At 45.4% G+C, this 27,264-nt stretch overlaps 1 protein-coding gene across 7 annotated transcripts in view; it reads left to right on the plus strand.

Annotated features, from left to right (window-relative positions):
- Window positions 1-27,264, plus strand: part of TENM3 (teneurin transmembrane protein 3) — a 614,750-nt gene that overhangs the window by 580,753 nt on the left and 6,733 nt on the right. For all 7 annotated transcript variants that reach the window (XM_043893315.1, XM_043893317.1, XM_043893319.1 and 4 more), the window contains 4 exons: window positions 6,444-6,619; window positions 11,996-12,231; window positions 21,794-22,090; window positions 24,788-26,399. In XM_043893315.1, the coding sequence (XP_043749250.1) occupies window positions 6,444-6,619; window positions 11,996-12,231; window positions 21,794-22,090; window positions 24,788-26,399 (2,321 nt within the window). The remainder of the gene's footprint in view (window positions 1-6,443; window positions 6,620-11,995; window positions 12,232-21,793; window positions 22,091-24,787; window positions 26,400-27,264) is intronic.

Below are 27,264 nucleotides of genomic sequence, written 5' to 3' on the forward strand. Positions count from 1 at the left end.
GAAGATGCAGGATGGTAGAGAAAGGTGAGCTCTGATTTGGAAATTATGATTTGAGGAACCGTAGTCCAACCCTGCGTGTGGTCAGAAATGGCCGGTGAGAACTCAGGGTGAGGGACTTCCCTGGTGGCCCAGTGGCTGGGACCCCGAGCTCCCAATGCAGGGGCCCGGGTTTGATCCTAGGTCAGGGAACTAGATCCTGCATGCTCCAACTAAGACCCGGTGCAGCCAACTAAATAATAAAGAAAGAAAAGGAACTCTGGGTGAGTCAGTTGTAGAGATGTGGGCACAGGGGCTGTGGGGAAAACGGAGCAACAAGTGTGAATGAAATCCCACTGGGAAGATCTGGTTAGGGTGGGAAAAGTGTGAATATATGAATTTACAGACATGATCCTCCTAGCACTTGAGACAAAATTCATGTGAAATAATCTCTTTTGGTGTTTTTCTTATCTTGCGTCTTCCCCGTTATTTTTGGCAATCTGCATATAGTTAGGTTACCAGATGAACCCATGATTTAGAAGCTAGTTGATTGTTCTGCTTCCCATGATAATGGGAGCATTTTGCATTTTCTCTTCAAAACCTGATTTTTTGAGGATTGCTCACCGACAACATTTGCTCTTGAATTCAAAGAAATTATCATTTGCCTGTGAGACATTGATAAAATATATAAACCTCAAGTTCATTCCCAGAATACTGAAATGTGAATTCTTCGGGATGTGCGTGTTATAAATCACAGGATGGCTGTTAGGATTCAGTCCACCACAAGAAGTTTAAGTGAGGTTCTGGTTTTGCTGTTTGCCTATGTCCTTCATCAGAAATGCAGATCCAGGAATGATTTGTATATATGCTTTTGTTATGATACGTACGGTTGATAATTGTGTTCTCCTTTACTGCAGTGACAGAGAAGTTATTACAGATTAGCATTGTGAAAAAAGAATTGCCATACAGATGGCAAGACTGGAGGGATTTTTTGTTTTGTTTTACTGGCTGTTAAATGATGAAAGGAAACTGAAACCAAAGGAACTCTGATAGATGGGAGGAAAAAATTCTTCCTCTGTGTCATGGGGACAGTGGAAAAGACAGGTTGATTAAGTCCTTCTTGGAAGTCCTTTCTGTGACTGGTGGCTCAGAATTTTGAGCAAGTGGCGAAGAATCCGCCTGCAATGCAGGAGACGCAAGTTTGGTCCCTGAGTCACGAAGATCCCCTGGAGGAGGGTATGGCTACCCACTCCAGTATTCTTGTCTGGAGAATCCCGCGGACAGAGGAGTCTAAAGGGCTCCAGTCCATAGGGTTGCAAAGAGTTGGACACAACTGAAGCTTCTTAGCACACTCACATGGGGCTTCATGCCCTGGGCATGCAGGATCTTAGTTCCCTGAGCAGGGATTGAACCCTTGCCCCTTACATTGGAAGCACAGAGTCTTAACCACTGGATTCCCCGGGAAGTTGCCCCCACACCCAAACACCTTTTTGTTTGTGTGTGTGGTTTTTTTTAATGTTGATTTTTGTTTGTTTAAGTTTTTGAGAACTTTGTTTCCACCTGAATGTATATGCAGTATTAACAGTCTATGGGTCTTAGTTGGTGACAGTCTTAGTCAATGTCTGGCTCAGCTGAAGAACCGCTAGGGATGTTTGAGCAGAGAAGTGTTACCCTCGGGAGCAGGGGCATGGCACAGCTTAGAAGGTGGATTTGGTAACCATGGGTGTGGGGAGAGGCAGTAAAACCAACTTTTGCAATCTAGGGCGGCTGTGGGAGTGGAAAGATACGTGCAAGGCATTATGAAGGCAAAGGAAAGTGTCGGGAACTTCTCGTCTATAAGGGGGTATGAGAGAGAGGATTTCACATCAGGATGGAAGTCAGCATCTTCAACTGAGATGGTCTGAGCCTCTGGCTTTCCAGGGCATTTGTTGAGAATCCTGCTGTTAAGGAAACTTAAAAAGAGATTTAAAAATATACCACAAAGGCTAAAACAGCAAGTCTAGGCAAAAACGCAATCAAAATTAAAGATGAACAAATAAAGAAGCCTCAACGCAGGGCAGCCCATCAGTGAAGGAGCAGGAGGTCATGGGGAGCCTGAGGGAGTTTGTCTTTTCCAGCGAGGGGCTGTTGTCAAGAGGGGTCAACCGGGAGCAAAAAGGAATGTGCTGTGTGATGAATCTGAAGCTACGAGGTTGCGGCCAAGAGTGGAAGGGGTGCGGGGCATGAAAGTGATGTTCCAGTCAGATTCCCTGGAGCCTGAAGCGTTGCGATTTCAAAAGCTCATAAAAGAAAACCGTGTCTCAAATCTACAAGCAAGGCAGGCTAGCTCACGAGCGAAGCCAGGCAGCATTCTGGAGCGCCACAACGCTGCACAGGGCAGAGACTGTGTCCAGAGGCATGTATTTGATGAGAAGGCCCCCTTAGAACCTGGGATCAAAGCTTTTCGGAGGACGGCCGGACATCGGCTGTTGCATTGGTTTTCTGCTTTTGCTAAAGATGGGATCAGCTGCCCCATCTGACAGGTGTCTCATTCTCCCTCCCTCCCTCATCCAGGGTCCCTTGGTAATTCCAATGTCTGCCATCCATCTTGTTTCACTTCTGTTGTCCTAGCTGCAAATCCATGCAAAAATTCTCACGGATCCACAGTGAAATGGGGAAAAAAATACATAATGAGGGAGAGAATGTGTTCATAAAGCTTTACTTTTCCTTGTCAAGAATGGTCTCCCCCTGAAGTTAGGTCTTTTCTCCCTGCTGCGTGGCTAAATGGCCTCTCTTTATGAAAGGATGCTGGGAACAGGTGAAGAATTTTCAAAACCCTCTGTTGGTCCCCAATCTTATTTTTTTGTCTTGATTTGTGAAATCGTCGAGTCTGGGGAGGAGTCCCTGAGTGACCTGTCACCCCACCCCTGGGCTCCTTTAAGCTTGATTAAAGCCTTGCTTCATCGCAGTCCCCAGTGGTGACACCTGTCCAGGGCCTGCCTCCATCATCTCATGGCCCCTACCTGGACCCTCTGCTTCAGCGGGCTCTTCCATGCCCCTGACTTCAGAGCCTGTCCTTCCTCACGCCTCCACACTCTCTCCCTGGCTGTTTTCTTGGCTGGTCTATGTCCCGTGCCTTCCTTATCTTCCCATCTAAATCCGCGTCTATTTCAAGGCCCAGCATAGGTCCCCACCTTGACGTGGCGCTTGCCTGCCACTCCAGCAGGACCTCACACCATCACCTGCTCTGATGCTCTTCGTACCCACAGATTCCCTCATGCTGTAACTTGCCTACAAGCTTATTTGGAAACTGGTAGGTGACCAGCGGGGTAGATGCTCTAAGGGTCCTTCAGGAATGGCAGCTTTCCTGGCCGGCCCCGTGCGAGCCCTTCAGCCCTCTGAGTGCCTCACTTTTTACGTGCAGCCCCTCGTCTGAAAGCACAAACTCAGGACTTGCGGGGCTACACTGTGGAGCTGGGCCACTGAGGTACCAGCTTAACCCTCTGGCCTTCTAACCGCACTGCCTACAAAGGCTACTTGTGGCTTTATTTCCCAAAGAACCAGAGGCAAACAGGCGAGCATCTGAACACGCAGCGCCCCGTGCTCGAAGACGGCGCGCTCAGCATCCTGTGATTGGAAATGCCTGCCCAGCAGGACGGGGACCGCGGGGTTGGCCAGTGAAAGAGCAGCGGCGAGGATGGGAGAAATGCTTTCCGCGGGAGAAGGGTGACAGGCCCGCTGTAGATTGAATGGAGCTAGAAAACAAACCAGCAAAGGGCCAGTGAGTGACAGCGGCGGGAATGAACCAGCAGAGTGCTGGCAGGTGGCATCATCTGTATGAAGCTGTTGTTCTCCACTCCGTCAAGCACTGTGATTTACAGACGGGCTCGGGGACCTGGGTCCAGTGCTTGGAAGCTCCAGGCGTGGGCCCGTCGTGAGATGCAGAGAGAGCGCCTGATCAAATCACCTGACCACATCAGATTTTCATTTGTCCGTCTGTAAAATGGGAAGGGAGGCAAGGGCTGATGAAGTACTGAATTGCCTTTTATATAGGAGGATGCAAAAGGATGTCCATTTCTTTTTAAATCTTTTCTGTGGCTTTTTCCTTCCTGTTTTATTGACACATAATGGACAGACAGCACTGTTTAAGGTATATAGCACAGTGATTTAACTTACGTACGTCATGAAATGAATATCACAGTCAGTTTGGTGAACATTCATCATCTCTCATAGATAAAACATTAAAGAAATAGAAAAATTTTGACTTGTGTTGAGAACTCTTGGGATGTACTCTCTTTATATATTTTATATATATATATGTTTTATATATGTTATAAACATGTTATAAACATGTTTTATATGTTTATATGTTATGTGTTTTATAAACATGTGTATATGTTTTATATATATAACATACAGCAGTTTAATTATTGGAGAAGGAAATGACAACCCACTCCAGTATTCTTGAAATCCCACGGACAGAGGAGCCTGGCAGGGTATAGTCCATGGGGTCGCGGAAGAGTCAGACATGACTTAGCAACTAAACAACAATAGTGTTCATTGTATTTATCTGGTTGTACGTTGCATCTCTGGTACTTATTTACCTTAGGGTGTTAATTTCTATAAAAACACAGTAACTTTTTCTTCATCTTATCCTGTGAGAAACATAAAGCAATGCAAGAATTATGTCGTGGTTAACATTGCACTTTAGGCTGGTATGATCAGTAATTCTATAAACCTAGGCTTATTTGTTTCTTCAAAAGTAATAATGTCTTCAGAAAAAAAAAAGTAATGACAGCAATAAGCCCTGTTGAGTTTCTTTCATTGATGCCTTAATCTGCTAGGGGCATTTGGGTTGCTGGGGAAGAGAAGGAGTCTCGTTTTTTATTTCAGCTCTGCCTTTTGTGGGTCCAAACAATGATTACACTTAATGGTGCATTTTCTTTCTCTCTGTCTCTCCATCACCCGCCTCCTCTCCTGAGTGCCCGTTCCTGCCGCTGGCGAAGCAGCAAGGCAGATTGTCAGATCAAGTCAGTCAAACCCCTGATCTGACTGATACTGTCCCCACAGAATTAATGGGGCCTGAACGGACGTCCCTCTCTCTCCTCCCAACTTTCCACCTTCCTGTCTCCACCGTGACACTGTCCTTGCTGAATGCTCTCCCTCAAATACCTAGATGCTGCTCCTAATTCCCAACTGCATTTCTTGAAGTGATGCTATCAAAACCCACTATCCTTTTATTTCAAAATGACATTTAGTACTTTTTATCTACTCCCCTCTCCTGTTGCCCCATGCTTACACCTTTTACTATTCTGTCTTCACTTTTCCCCTCTCCTGGTGACTTCTGTCTCTCACTATTAAGATTCTTTCATCTCCTAGTTCTGCATCCGGTCTTATTTTCAGTAGGGCGTGGTTCAGCACTCCATTTCTTAGATCTTTTGTTAATGAAGCAACTTTAGTGTAAATAAGAAACCCTATCATAAATGCATTTTTGTCCCAGGGAAGTCCCTGTTTTCTCATTCAATATTTGCTGCCCGCTCCCCCCCACCCCGCCCCCTGCCTTTCTTTAAAGCACACTGTCATTTTTGAAATTTTCTCTGGTGCTGCCACCAGTAGAAAAGTCACCTCCCAAAATCAATATGTTAGTAAAATGTTATATCTCTAATGCATAGTTGTGATTATAGGATAGCTTTTTAAGGTACATCCTAACATTTAAATTATAAGTTCCTCCTTATATATATGCTAAGAAAGAGTTAGTGTATAATAAATAGTCATTAAATGTCAGGAAGTATCACATCTCATTTCAGTAAACATAATGAATCATCATTCAGAACACCACCATTCCTGTAATGTCAGTATAGACTAGATTATCACCACCCCCGCCGACATTTAAGTCCCAGTGTACCATTATGAAGTATGTCGATCACTGAAAAATAAAGTCTTTTTAAAAATCTTTATTATACTGATTTGTTAAAGGTGTCTCAAGGTACTGAAGGAATATCTTTACATATGCAAATACATAACATGAATGTATATATACTGTTTTACAAAGTTATAGATATAATTTTTTTCATATCGCACTGCCATAGACTGCGTAAGTTAGTAAAACCTTCAAACAGGATATAACATCGAATTAAATCTACTTTGTAGAAAATATGGAGGAATACTAAGAAATTTAATATCACCAAACATGTTCCCTTTGAAACAGCAAATTAGATGTGCAGGAGGATTTTGGTCACACTTCAAAGAAAAATGTGCTGAGGTGGAGAGCTGTCTGTTTACTCTCCCTCTCACCAGCATGGCTTTTGTATGTTAAACAGGCTTCTGATGACTTCAAAGCACGTTTGAAGTCCTCACTCAGCACAGCTCCTGCACAAAGACAAACGTGCTTCCAAACGTGTGCAGCTAATATTGCCGCCAAGTCTCTTGTGAGTAAGAAGCATCTGCGGTTGCCCGTTTACCACCCAGTTCATTCCTCTCTCATTCAGCTACGACAGCGAAGGTCGTCTGACCAATGTGACATTTCCAACCGGCGTGGTCACCAACCTCCATGGAGACATGGACAAGGCGATCACAGTGGACATCGAGTCGTCCAGCCGAGAAGAAGATGTCAGCATCACTTCAAATCTGTCCTCCATTGACTCGTTCTACACCATGGTTCAAGGTAAGCATGAAAGCAGAGCTTTCAACGGCCCTGTTTAAAACACCGCTGGCACCAAAGTAGCATGTGGCTGTCCCCCTCCCTCCCCGCGCTTTTTCTAAGATGAACTTAGGAAAGGGAAGGTGGACATGTAAACCTCTAGAGATAAGGAGGAGAAGCCTCATATCTACAGGTAATGTTTATTTAGTGACATAAGGGCTTCCCAGGTAGAGCAGTGAAAGAACCTGCCTTCCAATGCAGGGATGCAAAAGACCCAGGTTCAATCCCAGGGTCAGGAAGATCCCCTGGAGAAGGAAACCACAACCCCCTCTAGTATTCTTGTCTGGAAAAACCCATGGACAGAGTAGCCTGGTGGGCTACGGTCAGTCCAGTTCAGTTCAGTCTCTCAATCATGTCCAACTCTTTGCAACCCCATGAACCACAGCATACCAGGCCTCCCTGTCTATCACCAGCTCCCAGAGTTTACCCAAACTCATGTCCATAGAGTCAGTGATGCCATCCAGCCATCTCATCCTCTGTCGTCCCCTTCTCCTTCTGCCCCTAATTCCTCCCAGCGTCAGGGTCTTTTCAAATGAGTCAGCTCTATGCATCAGGTGGCCAAAGTATTGGAGTTTCAGCTTCAGCATGAGTCCTTCCAATGAACATTCAGGACTGATTTCCTTTAGGATGAACTGGTTGGACCTCCTTGCAGTCCACGGGACCCTCAAGAGTCTTCTCCAACACCGCAATTCAAAAGCATCAGTTCTTCAGCACTCAGCTTTCTTTACAGTCCAACTCTCACATCCATACATGACTACTGGAAAAACCATAGCCTTGACTAGACGGACTTTTTTGGGCAAAGTAATGTGTCTGCTTTTTAATATGCTGTCTAGGTTGGTCATAACTTTCCTTCCAAGGACCAAACATCTTTTAATTTCATTGTTGCAGTCACCATCTGCAGTGATTTTGGAGCCCAAAAATATAAAGTCAGGCACTGTTTCCACCATTTCCCCATCTATTTGCCATGAAGTGATGGGACTGGATGCCATGATCTTAGTTTTCTGAATGTTGAGCTTTAAGCCAACTTTTTCACTTTCCTCTTTCACTTTCATCAAGAGGCTCTTTAACTCTTCTTCACTTTCTGCCATAAGGGTGGTGTCATCTGCATATCTGAGGTTATTGATATTTCTCCCGGCAATCTTGATTCCAGCTTGTGATTCCTCCAGTCCAGCGTTTCTCATGATGTACTCTGCATGTAAGTTAAATAAGCAGGGTAACGATAGACAGCCTTGACGTACTCCTTTTCCTATGTGGAACCAGTCTGTTGTTCCATGTCCAGTTCTAACTATTGCTTCCTGACCTGCATACAAATTTCTCAAGAGGCAAGTCAGGTGGACTGGTATTGTGGTCCACGCAGTCAAAGGGTTTGGCATAGTCAATAAAGCAGAAATAGATGTTTTTCTGGAACTCTCTTGCTTTTTCAATGATCCAACAGATGTTGGTAATTTGATGTCTGGTTCCTCTGCCTTTTCTAAAAGCAGCTTCAACATCTGGAGATTCATGGTTCACGTATTGCTGAAGCCTACCTTGGAGAATTTTGAGCATTATTTTCCTAGTGTGTGAGATGAGTGCAACTATGTGGTAGTTTGAGCATTCTTTGGCATTGCCTTTCTTTGGGAGTGGAATGAAACTGACCTTTTCCAGTCCCAGGGCCACTGCTGAGTTCTTCAAATTTGCTGGCATATTGAGGGCAGCACTTTCACAGCATCATCTTTTAGGATTTGAAATAGTTCAACTGGAATTACATCACCTCCACCAGCTTTGTTCGTAGTGATGCTTCCTAAGGCCCACTTGACTTCACATTCCAGGATGTCTGGTTCTAGGTGAATGATCACACCATCGTGATTATCTGGGTCGTGAAGATCTTTTTTGTACAGTTCTTCTGTGTATTCTTGCCACCTCTTCCTAACATCTTCTGCTTCTGTTAGGCCCATACAATTTCCATACTTTATTGAGCCCATCTTTGCCTTAAATGTTCCCTTGGTATCTCTAATTTTCTTGAAGAGATCTCCAGTCTTTCCCATTCTATTGTTTTCCTCTATTTCTTTGCACTGATCACTGAGAAAGGCTTTCTTATCTCCCCTTGGTATTCTTTGGAACTCTGCATTCAAATGGATATATCTTTCCTTTTCTCCTTTGCCTTTGGGCTTCCTTTTCACAGCTATTTGTAAGGCCTCCTCAGACAGCCATTTTGCTTTTTTGCATTTCTTTTTCTTGGGGATGGTCTTGATCCCTGCCTCCTATACAATGTCATGAACCTCCATCCATAGTTCATCAGACACTCTGTCTGATCTGGTCTGTCAGATCTAGTCCCTTAAATCTATTTCTCACTTCCATTGTATAATCATAAGGGATTTGATTTAGGTCATACCTGAATGGTCTAGTGGTTTTCCCCATTTTCTTCAACTTAAGTCTGAATTTGGCAATAAGGAGTTCATGATCTGAGCCCCAGTCGGCTCCCAGTCTTGTTTTTGCCGACTGTATAGAGCTTCTGTATCTTTGGCTGCAAAGAATATAATCAATCTGACTTTGGTGTTGGCCATCTGGTGATGTCCGTGTGTAGAGTCTTCTCTTGTGTTGGAAGAGGGTGTTTACTATGACCAGTGCATTCTCTTCGCAAAACTCTGTTAGCCTTTGCCCTGCTTCATTCTGTACTCAAGCCCAAATTTGCCTGTCACTCCAGGTGTTTCTTGACTTCCTACTTTTGTATTCCACTCCTCTATAATGAAAAGGACATCTTTCGTCGGTGTTAGTTCTAAAAGGTCTTGTAGGTCTTCATAGAACTGTTCAACTTCAGCTTTTTCAGCATTACTGATGGGGACACAGACTTGGATTACCATGATATTGAATGGTTTGCCTTGGAAATGAACAGAGATCATTCTGTCATTTTTGAGATTGCATCCAAGTACTGTATTTCAGACTCTTTTGTTGACTATGATGGCTACTCCATTCCTTCTATGGGATTCTTGCCCACAGTAGTAGATATAATGGTCATCTGAGTTAAATTCACCCATTCCCGTCCATTTTAGTTCACTGATTCCTAAAATGTCTATGTTCACTCTTGCCATCTCCTGTTTGACCACTTCCAATGTGCCTTGATTCATGGACCTAACATTCCAGGTTCCTATGCAATATTGCTCTTTACAGCATCAGACCTTGCTTCTGTCACCAGTCACATCCACAACTGGGTGGTGTTTTTACTTTGGCTCCATCCACAGTCTTGTCTAACTCAGTGAAACTAAGCCATGCTGTGTGGGGCCACCCAAGACGGACGGGTCATGGTGGAGAGGTCTGACACAATGTGGTCCACTGGAGAAGGGAATGGCAAACCACTTCAGAATTCTTGCCTTGAGAACTCCATGAACAGTATGAAAAGGCAAAAAATAGGACACTGAAAGATGAACTCCCCAGGTCGGTAGGTGCCCAATATGCTACAGTCAGTCCACAGGGTTACAGAGAGTCCATGGAGGAATACTAAGAAATCTAATTTAAAAGAGTCAGACATGATTGAGCACACACACACATGTATTTAAAATCTTATGCTATCTAAATATTTGTTAACCTGTTTCTTTCCCATTTAATAAGTTAATTCTCACTCTCCACTTGTCTCATCAATCCCTTTTTGCATCAGCGTCACTAGCCATGGAAGGACAGCAGCGTAAGGCCAAGCACTTTCTGAATCCATGCGTGATGCAGTCTTTGAATCCATTTCTCATGCCATCACTGGAAATTTATACCAAATTCCAAGTATTTATGTAACACCTGGGCGTTCCATGTTTTCATTCACTGTATGGGCTTCCCTGGGGGCTCAGATGGTAAAGAATCTGCCTGCAGTGCAGGAGACATGGGTTTAATCCCTGGGTCAGGAGGATTCCCCTGGAGAAGGAAATAGCAGCCCACTCCAGTATTCTTGCCTGGAGAATCCCATGGACAGAGGAGCCTGGTAGGCTTCAGTCCGTGGGGTCACAGAGTCAGACATGACTGAGCGACTAACACTTATCCCTTTCATGTAGGCATAAACATTCAATATCTCCATGATAGAGCCTCCCACCATATTCCTTTTTGATGTAATCTTCAGGAAGCCCATTTACAATGACCGCTACAACTGTGAGGTCATTGCTCTAAGACTAATTGTTGAATCTGAGTTACACTTCAGATTATGGCTAGATTTACTTCCAGCTTGGGAAGATTCCCCTGGAGAAGGAAATGGCAACCCACTCCAGTATCCTTGCCTGGAAAATCTCATGGACAGAGGAGCCTGGTAGGCTGCAGTCCATGGGGGTCACAAAGACTTGGACACAACTCAGTGACTAACACACGTACATAATATTTTATAGACTTGTGTTGCTGCTGTTTTTTTCTTTAACCACACCTCCTGGCTTGTAGGATCTTACTCCCTCCACCAGGGATCAAACCCAGGCGCCTTGCAATGGAAACACAGTGTCCTAACCACTGGACCACCAGGGAGTTTGAGTTAAACGTCTTTGACTTTTTTTTTTTTTAACCAGTTCTGTCAGGTAATCTCTACAGTCATCTAAAATTACTGTTGCTTGAACTTATTGCTTCCCCAAATGGTCCTATATTTAATATTAAAATTCTTTAGTTAAAGTCCATAACCTATAATATGAGAGGGTGTTTTATACAAAATATAAGGTGACTGCCTTTTTTTAAGTCAGTTTCAGGGGGAAATAGCTCCTTATATATTTTTGGTGTGGAAAGCATAGATATTAAATCTTTTCAAAATATCTTTAACAAAGGATAGATATAAAGATGGGTGTAGGAAGGGGTGTCTCATAAGACCTTGAAGGTGACACACAGACTCCTAAAAGAACCCATATTATTTGGTTCTTTGAAAAACATTTGCTGCACATTCCATAGAGGTTGAACCTTCCTCTGTTTTGTCAGGCACATGAGAAAAATCTACTAAAGTGGAGAAGGACTTTAATATTCAGCCAAACCTGTTACATCCGGAGTTCCCAGGTTTTTTGGCATCAGGGACCAGTTTCGTGGAAGACAGTTTTTTCCCCAGACTGAGGGTGGGGGATGGTTCAGAGATGATTCAAGAGCACTACATTTATTGTACACTTGACTTCTATTATTACATCAGCTCCACCTCAGATCATCACGCATTAGGTCCTGGAGGTTGGGGAACCCCTGCATTACAGCATGAGATGCCAGAAATCAAAGTGTTATTTTCTACAAGAATATCATTAAGTACTTTTTATTCCTTATAAATGGAGTCCAGTCAGTGTTTTAGACATGTATATCACTTCTAACCCCACAACAAACCAAGTGTTCAATCCACACCTGTAGTTCACATTTTCTGCCTCTTTTTTCTAGATCAGTTAAGAAACAGCTACCAGATCGGCTATGACGGCTCCCTTCGCATCATCTATGCCAGCGGTCTGGACTCGCACTACCAGACCGAGCCCCACGTTCTGGCTGGCACCGCTAACCCAACAGTTGCCAAAAGAAACATGACTCTGCCTGGCGAAAACGGTCAGAATTTGGTGGAATGGAGATTCCGGAAAGAGCAGGCTCAAGGCAAAGTCAATGTCTTCGGTCGAAAGCTCAGGGTAAGTCAGCGTCAGGGGTGGGGATGGCCGGCTGCTCCTCCGCATCATTCAATGGCCTGTCCACGAGGGCGGGCCTGGGACTCAACCTGCTCATGCTCAGGGGAACACCTTACCTTACAGCGCGACTTACGGCCGGCCCTCGAGCCATCACATTGCTCATAGTAAGAGCCGACTATTTGAGGAAAGGGTTCTCTCAATATAGCTTTGATTAAAAATCCATTCTTTCCTCGGAAATGAGGATTTTGCATGTAAAATGTGTGAGTCACTCAGTCGTGTCCAACTCTTTGTGACCGGATGAACTGAAGCCCACCAGGCTCCTCTGTCCATGAGATTCTCTAGCAAGAATACTGGAGTGGGTCATCATTTCCTTCTCCAGTGTGTCTCCCAACTCAGGGATTAAACCCAGGGCTCTGGCATTGCAGGCAGATTCTTTAACGTCTGAGCCACCAGGGAAGATTTTGCATGTAGGACAATCCCAAATAGCCTGGATAACAACTGATCTTGTTTTACTAATAGTACCTTAATAATCTTATGCTTTTCCTTCACCCACTCAGGAGAGGTGACTTCATAATGGCATAGGGATGAGTAAGCATTGGCTGAAACATTGCAAGTATTAAACATCCTAAATATGTATATTGAAAGACATGGGCTGGTCTTTGGAAGATGGAGTCTGCCTTTGCATTCTCAATATTTTTAAAGTACAGTGTGGGCCTGGGACTTCTCTAGTGGTAGAGTGGTTGGGAATTTGCCTTCCAATGCAGGGGATGTGGGTTCTATCCCTGGTCAGAAGACTAAAATCCCACATGCCTCGCAGGGAAAAAACCAAAACATAAAAACAGAAGCAACATTTTAACAAAACTTCAACAGGCTTTAAAAATGGTCCACATCCGAAAAAAAAAAAAAGCATAATGTGGGCACATAGGAGATAACCAATGTCAGAACCTATCTCCTCACTATTGATAAAAAACCCAGACTTACCTTTTTTTTTTTTTTTAATTTATGTATGTTTGACTGTGCTGGATCATTGCTGCTGCGCAGGCTTTTCTCTGTCGAAGCGCACGGACTTCCACGGTGGTGGCTTTTCTTGTTGCGGAGCACAGGCTCTGTGGCGTCCAGGCTTCAGTAGTGACGGCATATGGGCTCAGTAGTTGTCGTGCACAGGCTTAGTTGCTCCTTGACATGTGGGATCTTCCCGGATTAGGAATCGAACCCATGTCCCCTGCATTGGCAAGCACATTCATAACCATACAGCCACCAGGGAAGTCCCAGGATTACCTTATTTCTATGAGACACACGATGACATTGCTGATTGCTAGTGTAAATTGATCTTTGCAGAATGTTCTCTGTGTTGCCTTGTTAGGTGTTTTTATTCCTCCTTTTCATGCTGTGGGCCAGATACAACTAGAAAGCAAGCTGTGATTTATGACAGCTGTTTAGTAAAGACAACATAGATTAAGGACTAAAACACAGGCTACAAGGAACCCCCTTCAGGCCACTATAAACTAAACCTGCTTCATTCTTTCTACTAGTGAACAGATTTTCATTTATCAGATAAATGCAGATAACCATTCCTAAAATTATTTCCCTTGCCTTTGAAAAAAAAAAAGTCACTCAAAATCAAGGAGAGAGAAGAAAACATGGAGTGTACCATTCATGTTCTATTCATGACACCAAAAAACGGTTAAGTTATTAGTATAACTGGCTAACATTATTCACCAGGCCAATCCTTCACAGTTAAGAAATAGCTAATACATATTGGCTATTTCCAAGAAATAGAAATGAAGTAGAAAAAAGAATCAGTGATCAGATACAGGCCATTCAACTCACAGGTTATATTCCAGTTCTACTTCCATTGCAAGGCAGGAGTTTGGGACTCTAAATACATAATCTTCTGGAACCAAAGCTGTGTTCCTGTCTTACCATCCCCCAGATGCCCCAGCCCCAGGGCCCTAGACCCGGAGCTCTGATGCACAGAAGCTGGGGAGGCTCGAGAGGGGTTATCCTGAGAGAGAGGGAAGAAGACAAAACAGAACATCAGAAAGAAGAACAAGATTAGTGGGAAGGCAACATGATTGAAGGCAAAAGGAGAAGGGGGAGGCAGAGGATGAGATGGTTAGATGGCATCCCTGACTCACTGGCCATGAATCTGAGCAAACCCCGGGAGACGGTGGAGGACAGAGCCGCCCGGTGTGCTGCCGTCCATGGGGTCGCAGAGTTGGACGGGACTTGGTGACTGAACAGCCACAACAACGTGATGGGCAAGAAAGCCAGCCCCAGGCTCGTTTCAGGGTCACTTGCAGAGGGCCTGGGTCAGCGGCCGAAGCCAGCTTCAGCTCCATCATTTTCTTCCACTGAAGCAAGGCCTCGAGCTGCCTGCGTGTCTGTCTGCTGCCACCACTGACCACTGCCCCAGCCCTGCTTCCCTGGGCCGCTGCACACTGGCAGCTAGGTCCCAAGCTTTGTCTTATTCAGCCATCCCTACGGCCGGCGCGGTGTGCCTGTACACACACACACACACACACACACGACTTACTTCATCGAAAGACATAGAGGTCCTGCTCACATCTGTGCTCAAAACGTATGAGTTCTAGATCGGGCTCCACTCCTTACTCTAATGATAAACTACACAGGAAAATTCTGACATCTAACAGACCTAACGTCATTTTCCTTATCTATATGACTATCTGTATTATGATCGCAATAATATAATATCACAATATTCTAACATTATGATGTAGACATGGTCCAACTCTTTGTGTCCAACTCTTTCTGACCCCACAGACTGTAGCCCACCAGGCTCTTCTGTCAATGGGATTTCCCAGGCAAGAATACTGGAGTGGGTTGCCACTTCCTCCTCCAGGGATCTTCCTGACCCTGGAGATGGAACCAGTGTCTCTTGCATGTCCTACATTGGCTGGTGGATTTTTTACCACTGCTCCACCTGGGAAGCCCATAGACATGATACAGATTATCTATATTATGGATAAATATAATTGACTGCCTTACCCTGCCACAGTCTCACCCAATTGCTACAGAATCAAGTGAGATGATGTGAAAGTCCTTTGAAAACAAAAGGCATGATTACATATTCTGTAACCCTGACCCAGAGAATCTGAACCACAGGCACAAATAGTGGGCATAGAGACAGACCCACACGACAGACACACAGAAAAGAGCTGGTTAACGTGCTGGTGAGGGAAACAGCTGCAAAAGAGGGAAAACCAGGGAAATGCTTTGCCCTGAAAGTGACCACAGAACACGTGGCCCACTCTTTTTTGAGACAAGCTAGCCTAGTGCATCCTTTTCTTTCCCTTGTAGCACTGCTTTCCTAGACAGAAAAAGAAATTAAGAAGAGCAGAGGAAAAATCTGATTATAAGTCTCTGGTTCTCAGCCCGATTCTAAGTGAACCCTCCTTTGGGGAGGAAGAGACCAGTGCACACAGGCATGGGTGTTAGTTTCTTTCTAAACAGCTGAGTGACGGTGCCTCGGCAGGCCGTTTCAGAAAACCCAGTATTTAAGAACGGCCTGTTCAGTCACACTGAAAGGAGACCTCCAGCTGATCCGTGGGATGGCTCACGTGGAGACGGAGCCAGGATCACAAGGGAGGGTTTCTTATTTTCAAGATAAGCCTGGATGTGCCAGCCGTGCCTGGTCATTCCACCCCTCTGTGCATCCTAAGAGAGGAATTCCAGGGAGAAAGTGATGCTGTGAAAATCTGGTTGGAGGACCGGACCTGGAGTCTGCAGATTAGGGCACAGAGCGGAGGAAGGAGGGGATGACGAAGGGCCAGCAGGGCCTCTGAATCAGGAAGCAGAGTCGAAATCAGTCCAAAAATGCAACCCTGTGGACTGTAGCCCGCCATGCTCCTCTGTCTATGGGATTCTCCAGACACAACGTTACTGGAGTGGGTTGCCACACCCTCCTTCAGGGGATCTTACCAACCCAGGGATTAAACCCGCATCTCTTACGTCTCCTGCATTGGCAGGCGGGTTCTTTACCACTTGGGCCGCTCGGGAGGGCGTCTCCTCTCTTACCTTTCCTTATCTTCTAGCAGAAAGTGCTTTTTTTTCATTTTTGAAGTTATGGGCCTGACCCATGGGTGAGCACTCAAATATTTATTCAATAAATGAAGGAATGAGAAAGAGCCAGGCTTAAAATATGGATTATGTTATTGCCTTTAGGGCTTCCTGAGAGAGAAGCTGTAGGAATAGCACATCCTTGCCAATGTCTGACCGCAGGAAGCAAATCTATCTCTAGATTGAACGGATTACATGGATATAATAGGTAGAAGACTGGATGCAGTGGCTCTTTAAAAAAGAAAAGGCCAAAGAGTAGAAAAGGAAAAATTATAAAAGAAATGAGCGACATGAAAAGCATTTTCTGTGAAACTCTATTAAGAGGAAAAGGGTTTGGATATATAGGAATAACTAGCAGAGGAAATCATGGAAAAACAGAACAAAGATTTGACAGTTTTTCTTAGCTTACTTGTTTGTACCTGCATATTTGTTTTTAAAAAAAGACATGCATAATAGTTGCTTGTCTTTAATAGTCCTGATTTTTGTCAGTGGTTGAATTTGGAATCAGCCTTTGATCAATTCTCCAAAATTATAATGGCATCTGAATAATAAAAAGTCACCTTCTAAGGGGTTTCCCTGGTGGTCCAGTGGTTAAGACGTCACCTTTCAATGCAGGGGCTGTTGGTTTGATCCCTGGTCGGGGAGGTAAGATCCTACATGCCTGTGGCCATAAAACCAAAACACAAAGCAGAAACAATATTGTAAAAAATTCAGTAGACCTTAAAAATGGTCCATGTCAAAAAAAAAAAAGGTAATCTAAACTTACCCAGAATTCTTATCCTTAAAGGAAAACATTTAGTGAACTGTTTGAAAAAGAAATTCTCGACACTTGAAAGCCAAAGCGGTATTTCGAGGCATACCTAGACATGATAGTTCCGAAGACTGTTATTTAACTCTTACTATGCCCGTCACGTGTGTGTGACATCCTTGTGTCTCACTGTATAATCTGAACAGTGGGGCCTGGAGGGGGCCATGCAGAGCAGTTAGCACTTATGACCTGTGGAGGGGACGCAAAGCCATCTGCAGACAGTTGACGTTCTAACAAGGACACCAGGGAGGCGAGATACCGTCACCCACATGGCAGATAACATGCATATGGTCTGATCGAGCTCTGTGGTGTCAGGCAGGCAGACACTGTTTAACTTGTTTGAGTCTCAGTTTTTCAAGCCTTCCAGAGGGAACATAACTCCCTCCCTCCCAATATCAAAGGGACATTGTGATTAACTGCCACCACGCTGGACCTGATCTTTGAAGATGGAGATTTTTCTATGCTTAACTCAAAGAAATGCTATACATCACAAAGGAGTTCATGGTGGCCTCTTACCTAGTCACATTTGGATTCACTTTCATGTAGCTGAAGGTATTTTAACAACTACACAGGAGGTTTTTCATCTTAGGTGAAGTATATACGATGTAACAATGTTTTTTAATGTTGTTTATTAAAAGGCCTCTGGGGCATGGAACAATGCTAGCCCTTTATGACTGTCAAAACAAGTTTGCAGAATTGCCATGATTCATACAGGTATAGTTAAGTGGGATTGTGTCCCTGATGAAAATACCCCTTGACTTGCACACTGTGTCTGCAACTGCCAGAGGAGAACATTAGGGCCTTGGGGGAGGGGGCGGAGATCTCTGTTTGTCTAATAGTTAGTGATGCTGAGCATCTTTTCTTGAGGCTCTTGACTATCTGTGTGTCTTCTTTGGAGAGATGTCTATTTAGGTCTTCCACCCATTTTTTTTTTTTTTTTTTGATTGGGTTGTTTGCTTTTTTTGACATTGAGCACCATAAGCTGTTTGTATATTTTGGAGATTAATCCTTTGTCTGTTGTTAGTATCTTCTGAAAGGTTACATATTGAATAACAGTGGTTGGTTGTCTGGAAATAGTAAGAACAGTAAAAACTTTGGCTTGTGTTGGGATGTGGAGAAAAACAGCCACATTCTAATTCTTTCCTCATTTCTTCAGTTGGAGGACCCAAGAAAGGCATTTGTCGGGATAGGAGGAAAATGTTAAATGCTTTCCAGATGTTTGGTCTCGTGGTGTTTCGAGGTGTTTCCATTTGTGATGTGCTCGGTGTGGTGGCTCACAGGACGGCAGTGGTAGACCTTCTGGACGCTTCAGTGTGGCGCAGTCATAGTCCCAAACCAGGGAGACGGATCGGAAGCCCAGTAGCGGGGTGCAGGCCTGCAAAGAAGGGGTCCCAGACCTGTCTTTCGGCCCTTCTACCGTTGCTAGTCCAATGGTCCTACCAGATCTGCAGGGCAGATATTCTGTTACGCTCTCTACAGAGGAAACACTGTGGAGAAGGGGAGGAATCAGGAAGGCGATAAAGGTCCGAGATACAAATGAAGATGAATGCACGTCAAACACAAAACGGTGGGCAGGGCCGTAGGCCACGCCGTCCACAGGCACTTCCTACACAGGCGGTCTCGCTTGGCCGTTTGCAGCCTGGAATAACCCTGAGGAAGGGCAAAGGAGGGCAAACCTAAACATTCTGGGGCTTATGTTTCCCTCTTTAATCACCATGTGAGAAACACAAGAGCCCTCGGAAGCAGTTTAAATTGTGGAAAGCCGCTTCTTCAGGCATCACCTGTGTGCTCAGTCGTGTCCGACCCTTCGTGATCACATGAACTGGAGTGGGTTGCGTGCCCTCCTCCAGGAGATCTTCCCACCCAGGGATCTAACCCCAGTCTCCCACATTGCAGGCAGATTCTTTACCATCTGAGCCACAAGGGAAGCTCAGGCATCATAAGTGTGCAAATAAAAGCTGAAGAACTGAATTCTGCCAGTCCAGTATTGAGCTAATTTGACATCAAATCAAATCTGTAAATTTGTAGACTTCAAAATATATCTTTGTAGCATTAGCCAGTAGCTTCCTTCCAGGGTACACAAAGCAAACGGTGCCTTCATCAGGCTTTTTCCAAGACAAACTTGTAACGTCTCACAGAATTCACAGAAGGCTGAGCTACTAATCTGTAGACACTTCCACTTGGGAAAACAGAAGCCCAGAAAGCCTTCGGCTGGCGGGTCAGAACCATATAAAATGACGATAGCTCTGAGAAACTGTTCCAAAGAGATTAGTGGGAAGGGTCAGTATATATGTGACTTTGGAGAAGGGAGAATACAATATGTGCAGTTAAGCACATATTTTTCCAGAAGGTTTCTTTCAGTCACAAGGAGCAGACATCACCATGAAGGAATTTAGTGCTTTTCTAGATGTGAGGAAATGCAAGAATTGGGTTCATAAAATCAGCTCCTGAGAGTATCTTTCTGAAGACCTGTCCTGCCAGTTTTTCCAGAGTGTCTCCTTTCTGCTCTCCACCCTGAACTCCTTTCAGGAGATGTTGAAGGTCAGAAGCTGCAGTAGCACGTGATTTAATCCTTGTAAGAGGTAGACTGCAAGTGCCCAGGGTTTCCCTGGGGTCTCAGACCATATAGGATATGACTGCAACATGGGAGACCAAGGTTCAGTCCCTGGGCTGGGACGATCCCCTGGAGAAGGGGATGGCAAGCTGCTCCAGTATTCTTGCCTGGAGAATCCCATGGACAGAGGAGCCTGGCGGGCTACAGTCCACGGGGTCACAATGAGTCGGACACAACCGAGCAATTAACCACATACACATGGCGAGTGCTAATTTGTAGCTGACACTCCATTCCGACCTCTTTATTTACAGAGAGACGAAACAGACTCTGGGCGCCACGAGCCCAGAGTCGTGCAGCTCCCAGACCCTGAGGGTGTGGAGATGGCGCTTTCAGGTGCTTGGGTTCCTCCTCCAACGCACACACATGCCCACACCAATGCGTACCGGTTGCTCTGTGGCCCAGGGTGGTTTTCTTTTTCCTACATCATGCGTGCATGCTAAGTGGCTTCAGACGTATCCAACTCTCTGCGATCCTAGGGACCGTAGCCCACCAGACTCCTCTGTCCAAGGGATTCTCCAGAATACTGGAGTCGCCACACCCTCCTTTAGGGGCTCTTCCCAACCTAGGGATCTCCAATGACGGGACTGAAAAATCAAGATCTCCTCACTCCATCCGGGCTCCGCTTTCTCATGTGCTGTGACTCATCTCTCTGGATATTTTTCCCCCAAAATCACTTTGCCTTTTAGGCATAAACTTCTTTTCAGCTGGTATCTTTACCTTTCTGTGGACTTCACAATACTCCCCTTGAAGAGCTCATGGAAGAGTTCAAATGAAAGCTTAGGGAGTATTTTTTCATGGGTCTTGTTTAATGGCCATGATAGAAGACACAAATGTCTATCCCAGATTTCACATAAATATACATGTATTTTACTTACATGTATTGGTGTGGTGTGTATATGTGGTGGTGCTCATTCGCTTGGTCGTGTCCGACTTTTTGACCCCATGGACTGTAGCCCACCAGGCTCCACTGTCCATGGGATTTGCCAGGCAAGAATATTTGTGGGTTGTCATATCCTTCTACAGGGTGTGTGTGTGTGTGTGTAAGTGATCAGCTGGAGTAGTCTACTTTGAAGGTTCTAGCTAGGACATGGTCAATAAAGGTTAGGATTTTCCCGTGTAACTTGTAACAGTCCCAACAGTTGAGGAGCATTTTGTTATGGACAAGCCACCACTGTCACAAAGGTGCAGCAGAAAATCAAAGAGTGGACTGGCCCTGGCCTTCTGCAGACACAGTAGACCATCTATAAAGCAGAATTTAACCAAGGCCACGTGTCCACCATAGCAACGAACACCGGCTGGTGTGCACCTTGGATCGCAGACGTAACAGCCAGACGTAGTCGTGGATTCTGAGGATGGCACAGAGCCCCATGGAGTCCCTAGGACAACGTGGGGCTCAATTTGTAAATTAAGCACGGTGGTCAGACTGTGTAGATGTGGGAGTGAAGGATCTGAAGTCCTTGCCAGTTAACCAGATGTCATCAAAGAAAAAGGCATTCCAAAAAATTGTGACATTTCAGCACTCAGCCCAAAGCAAAGATCGTGTTTGTAACCTCCTGCTATTTAAACTGATTAATAATTTACAGTAATGTGGGCTCCAGCTTCTACTTAACTGTTCTTCAAAGGGCTGGAATCACATTTACCACCGTTTTATTTAATGTAGCCATGATTAATCTAGTGAGCAGTTATTTCCCAGTGTCTTCTGGGAGGGCGGGGCTTTGAGTAATTTGCAGCGATGTCAGGCTTACCACCTTCCTATCTTCTGAGCAAACTTGAAAGCAAATACATCTCGGCATTTTTCTTATCAGTTGCTTAAGTTTACAAAATTTAATTGAAAGGGTTTTGAACAAACGCCAGGCTGTCTCTCTGCTTAATGAAACCTTTTAAAAGAGCAGTTAATCTACTGCCTTGCACTTGTACCCAAGAAGTTGCTAAATTAATTTACTGACAAAGAAAATCAATCATCATAAATGGTGTTTAAACAATAGTGGGGACCCTGAAGAGTAATAAGGGGCTGGTATTGGAACAGCGTGATTTATTTTATCATCTTGTTTGTGTTGAACCAGGTTAATGGCAGAAACCTCCTTTCAGTTGACTTTGATCGAACAACAAAGACAGAGAAGATCTATGATGACCACCGTAAATTTCTCCTGAGGATCGCCTATGACACGTCAGGGCATCCGACTCTCTGGCTGCCGAGTAGCAAGCTGATGGCCGTCAATGTCACCTATTCGTCCACGGGTCAAATTGCCAGCATCCAGCGAGGAACCACCAGCGAGAAAGTCGATTATGACGGACAGGGGAGGATTGTGTCCCGGGTTTTTGCTGACGGTAAAACCTGGAGTTACACATACTTGGAAAAGGTACGCTGCACCCAAAGCAATGATTGGTCTTTCCCAGCGTGCAAATTGCCCAAACGCACTGTGGGGATGGGCGGGGCAGGGGGTGGGGCCACCGGTGCTTGACCGACTTCCATTTATCATCCTGAGCATCCATATGTAAGGCACCGCCATGGAGCACTGAGGCATCTGCGTCTCAGCCACGGTGTTTCTTAGTGAAGTTAGCTCTCTGAGACCCTTTTCCCTGACTTATGCTGTCAACAACCACCACCACCGCCCACCTGCCAAGCTCATCCGTCGACAACATTCATGCATTAGACCTTGAGCTTGGAAGTCATTTGTAAATCATCTCAGTGCAAGCTTGTTCGTTTCAGAAAGCGCCTTAGACGTTCGGACAAAGCTGTCAGGTGTGTGTCGTTCCTGGCAGAGCTTCAACATAACCGTAAAAAGCCCATAGATCCTATTTACGCGTCAGTAACCAAAAGAAGCCGTTTTTTAAGCAAGCCACATTTCCGGGCCTCCAGGCCCTCTCCCCTTTCATCTGCACTGATAGGGAACCCATGCCTGAGACAGTAACACGCTGCCAGAAAAGATGCAGTTACTCATGTGCAGGGCGCCAGGTTTCAGGTAGTGACCGGGCTTAAAAGGGAATGACAGCGAAAGGAGGAAAGGGGAGGACCACCTCCTTGTAATTCCTTTCTGAAAGACAGAGAATCCTGCATTTCGTGAGACGTTTCATTCCCCTTTGAGATGAACGTTCGCCCTGGTGTTGAGTTCTGTGCCTCTCATCACTCCCAGCGCATCCTCTCCGCCAGCAGCCACAGGGCCGCTGAGACACAAGTGCAGCTCGTGAGCTCAGCCTGCCCTTCCTCGACTGCACGGAGTGACTTCTGTCCTCCACACACGCACGTCCGCACCGCTGCCCCCTCACACACCCCATCTTGCTCTCCCCCAGAGGTGCTCTGGACCAGCCTCGTGCATGTAAGTCAGCTCATCTAATTCCAGACAGACTGATGATACACGGACTCCTCTTCCTAAAGACCTGGTCGGGGAACTAAGATCCCTTGGCCAAAAATAAATTAATAAAATTAATTCTCGGACCCCCAATATTGAGAGTAGTGACCGTAATGTGACTGAAAAATCTTTAAAGGGAGCCAAGGGGCATACCATTGATAAGAGCCGCTGTCAAAATGACCCCAGCCGTAAGAGATCACCTTCACATATCAACAGGGATCAGAAAAGCCAACAAGCATGTTCTCAGCATCTCTCCCAAATCCCTAAAACCCACCCAAACTATTTCCATTTCCTCGCCAGCACAGGCACCCTAAGCCAAAGTGTATTCATGGCAAAGCAAGTAATATGTTACTACCTATGTGATTCTAAGTGACTGCAAACAGGGTCCTGTAAATTCAGCAATGGTCCAAGCCTTCCTTGGAAGAATGCAGACCATTAGCAACAAGTCTCAAGACCTTGGTCACACAGCCTGCACACAAAAATCCCCCCCAAATGTGTCCATGGAGGAGATCCTGCAGAACCCTGAGTCAGGCAAGCTGCATTTGCAAAGTGGTGGATGATAAAGAGAAAAAGGAGTAAGCCTAGACAAGGGGTTATGTGCTTTTATGTCAAAGGCAAAGAGTACGTCCCGGTGTAGGGGTGGGGGGCGGGGAGGGGGTGGTAGAGGGGGAGGGTTAGGTTATCAGCTCCTAATCTGACTGTCCACCCAGCTTGGCCATCACTCCATTTGGTCTAACCGGGTTTAGAGGGAGCCTCCCAGAGGAAAGACCTGCCCGCGCTCAACCACTGCAGAGCTCCCAAACCAGCCTCCAGGTTGACTTTCTCTCCCTTGGCCTAATAAACTGTCTTTTGTCTTTCTGAAATCACTTGAAGAATGAGCCAAGCTTACTTTGACTCATATATTTATTCACCTCATAATTTAGCACCCAAGCAGTGTATAGCCCAGAAACCATCCTTACTGCACCTAAGGGACAAGTCAGATTTGGTTCTTAGGAAACTTCAGAATGCAGATTTCATTGTCATTTCAGATGTCATGTAAAGAATTTGTAAACAAAACACCATCTCTGGACCCATATTCCTAATAAGGGCATTGACAGCTCTTATTCACCAAGATTAACCTAGCAATGTTGCTGTTGATGCTTTGTGCACACACAATCCCTTTAGGGGCTAATTTTATGTCTCTTCTTTATAAAATAAATATTTTGAATGCTTTGCTCCTCCCTCCCAGTGCACTGGAAATTCAAGCACGATTTGAGTGGCTCTTCCATGAAATGTTTGGGGAAAAGCCACCTTACTAAATAATTGCTAATTATGGACAGGACTGCACTTCCCATATGCTGTTTTCCCCGTGAAATATTGTCTTTGAAGCAGCTTTGCTCATGCCTGTATTATGACTTATCCAGATCCATTGACAATCTGCTGCTTGGCTGTGAACGCCTGATACAAAAAAAAAAAAAAAACAGTCCGATTCTGACAAGTAGCCCATTATGAGAGTTGAGGCACTCAGTGCGAAACCGCTGGCAATTAAGCATCCAGGCAAATTAGGCAGGAAATCGTTAAGGACAGGGAAGGTCAAGGAGAACTCAATTAAAACGAAAATCATTTTCTCAGGCGGACTATTTTTGTGTCTTTGTGGTCACTACATCTACTTTTACTTCCCCCACCCCATTCGCAAATATCAGCTAATGGCACACTCCCTCTTTGCAGTCCATGGTGCTTCTGCTGCACAGCCAGCGGCAGTATATCTTTGAATACGATATGTGGGACCAGCTCTCTGCCATCACCATGCCCAGCGTGGCTCGCCACACCATGCAGACCATCCGCTCCATCGGCTACTACCGAAACATATACAACCCCCCGGAGAGCAACGCCTCGGTCATCACCGACTACAATGAGGAGGGGCTGCTTCTGCAGACGGCTTTCCTGGGGACCAGCAGGAGGGTCTTATTCAAGTATCGAAGGCAGACCAGGCTCTCGGAGATCTTATATGACAGCACGCGGGTCAGTTTCACCTACGATGAGACAGCGGGAGTCCTCAAGACGGTAAACCTCCAGAGCGATGGTTTCATCTGCACCATTAGATACAGGCAGATCGGCCCCCTGATTGACAGGCAGATCTTCCGCTTCAGCGAAGACGGGATGGTGAACGCGAGATTCGACTACAGCTATGACAACAGTTTTCGGGTGACCAGCATGCAGGGTGTCATCAATGAGACCCCCCTGCCCATCGACCTCTATCAGTTCGACGACATTTCGGGCAAAGTGGAGCAGTTTGGAAAATTTGGCGTCATCTATTACGATATTAACCAGATCATTTCCACAGCTGTCATGACTTACACGAAGCACTTTGATGCCCATGGCCGCATCAAGGAGATTCAGTATGAGATATTCAGGTCGCTCATGTACTGGATTACAATTCAGTATGACAACATGGGTCGGGTAACCAAGAGAGAGATTAAAATAGGGCCCTTCGCCAACACCACCAAGTACGCTTACGAGTATGACGTCGATGGACAGCTCCAGACGGTCTACCTGAATGAGAAAATCATGTGGCGTTACAACTACGACCTGAATGGCAACCTCCATTTATTGAACCCGAGTAGCAGCGCGCGGCTGACCCCGCTCCGCTACGACCTGCGAGACAGGATCACCCGGCTGGGTGACGTTCAGTACCGGCTGGATGAGGATGGCTTCCTGCGCCAGAGAGGCACCGAGATCTTCGAGTACAGCTCCAAGGGGCTTCTGACCCGAGTCTACAGTAAAGGCAGCGGCTGGACGGTGATCTATCGTTACGATGGCCTGGGGAGGCGCGTGTCCAGCAAGACCAGTCTGGGACAGCACCTGCAGTTTTTCTACGCGGATCTCACTTACCCCACCAGAATTACTCACGTCTACAACCACTCGAGTTCAGAGATCACCTCCCTCTATTACGATCTCCAAGGACATCTCTTTGCCATGGAAATCAGCAGCGGGGATGAATTCTACATCGCATCGGACAACACAGGGACGCCTCTGGCTGTTTTCAGTAGCAACGGGCTTATGCTCAAACAGATTCAGTACACCGCCTATGGTGAGATCTATTTTGACTCCAATATTGACTTCCAGCTGGTAATTGGATTTCACGGTGGCTTATATGACCCACTCACAAAATTAATACATTTTGGAGAAAGGGATTATGACATTTTGGCAGGACGGTGGACAACGCCTGACATAGAAATCTGGAAAAGAATTGGGAAGGACCCAGCTCCCTTTAACCTGTATATGTTTAGGAATAACAACCCAGCAAGCAAAATCCATGATGTGAAAGACTACATCACAGGTAAGCAGAATTGTTTTTCCTTGCCAAGTACTGAGTTAATCATTGAATCCATAAAATAACTGCTGGGGGTTTAACTTGATGCCTTCCTCCTGCAAAATCAAATGTCTTTAAAAAAAAAAATCAAATGTCTAATCTTTTCAATGAAACCAAGGAGAAACCAACAGAGGGACACTGGGACATAGTTTGTTACTTCCTATTCTGCCAGCCAGTGCCCAAGACCACAGTTTTTCTGAAATGACATGGAATCTAGGCATGCCATTTGAAAGGAAGGGACATGGGGGGCTGAACTTGAAGCCCCCAAACTGGAGCCCCAATCTGAATGCCTCTCCAAGAACAGGTCATGTGACTTTATAGACAAGTCACATGCCTTTATGAGTCTGTTTCCTTAACAATAAAATGGGGATGGCAATGCCTACTTTGTGGTATAAAATACAATAACATGCAATTCTGCTTTAAGTAGTAGTGAAAAAAAGTGAAAGGCACTCAATGGTGTCCAACTCTTTGTGACCCCATGGACTGTAGCCCACCAGGTTCCTCTGTCCGTGGAATCCTCCAGGCAAGAATATTGGAGTGGGTAGCCATTCCCTTCCCCAGGAAATCTTCCTGACCCAGGGACTGAACCCAGGTCTCCTGCATTGCAGGCAAATTCTTTACCGTCTGAGCCACCAGGGAAACCCAAGCACAACTGTGGTTCTCTGTAATAATCATTACTCTTTACGGAGGTAACACTGCTTTATAACATTGTATGTTTCATGTGTACGCCATCCTGTTTCTACTTCTGTGTACACTGCAGTGTACCATTCAAAACTTACTCAACATCTGTCCCCAGAGAGTGGATGCCCTTAATCCACCTTGTCCCTCCCCG

The sequence above is a fragment of the Cervus elaphus genome, chromosome 32 (genome assembly GCF_910594005.1).
Source record: "Cervus elaphus chromosome 32, mCerEla1.1, whole genome shotgun sequence".
NCBI lineage: Eukaryota > Metazoa > Chordata > Mammalia > Artiodactyla > Cervidae > Cervus > Cervus elaphus.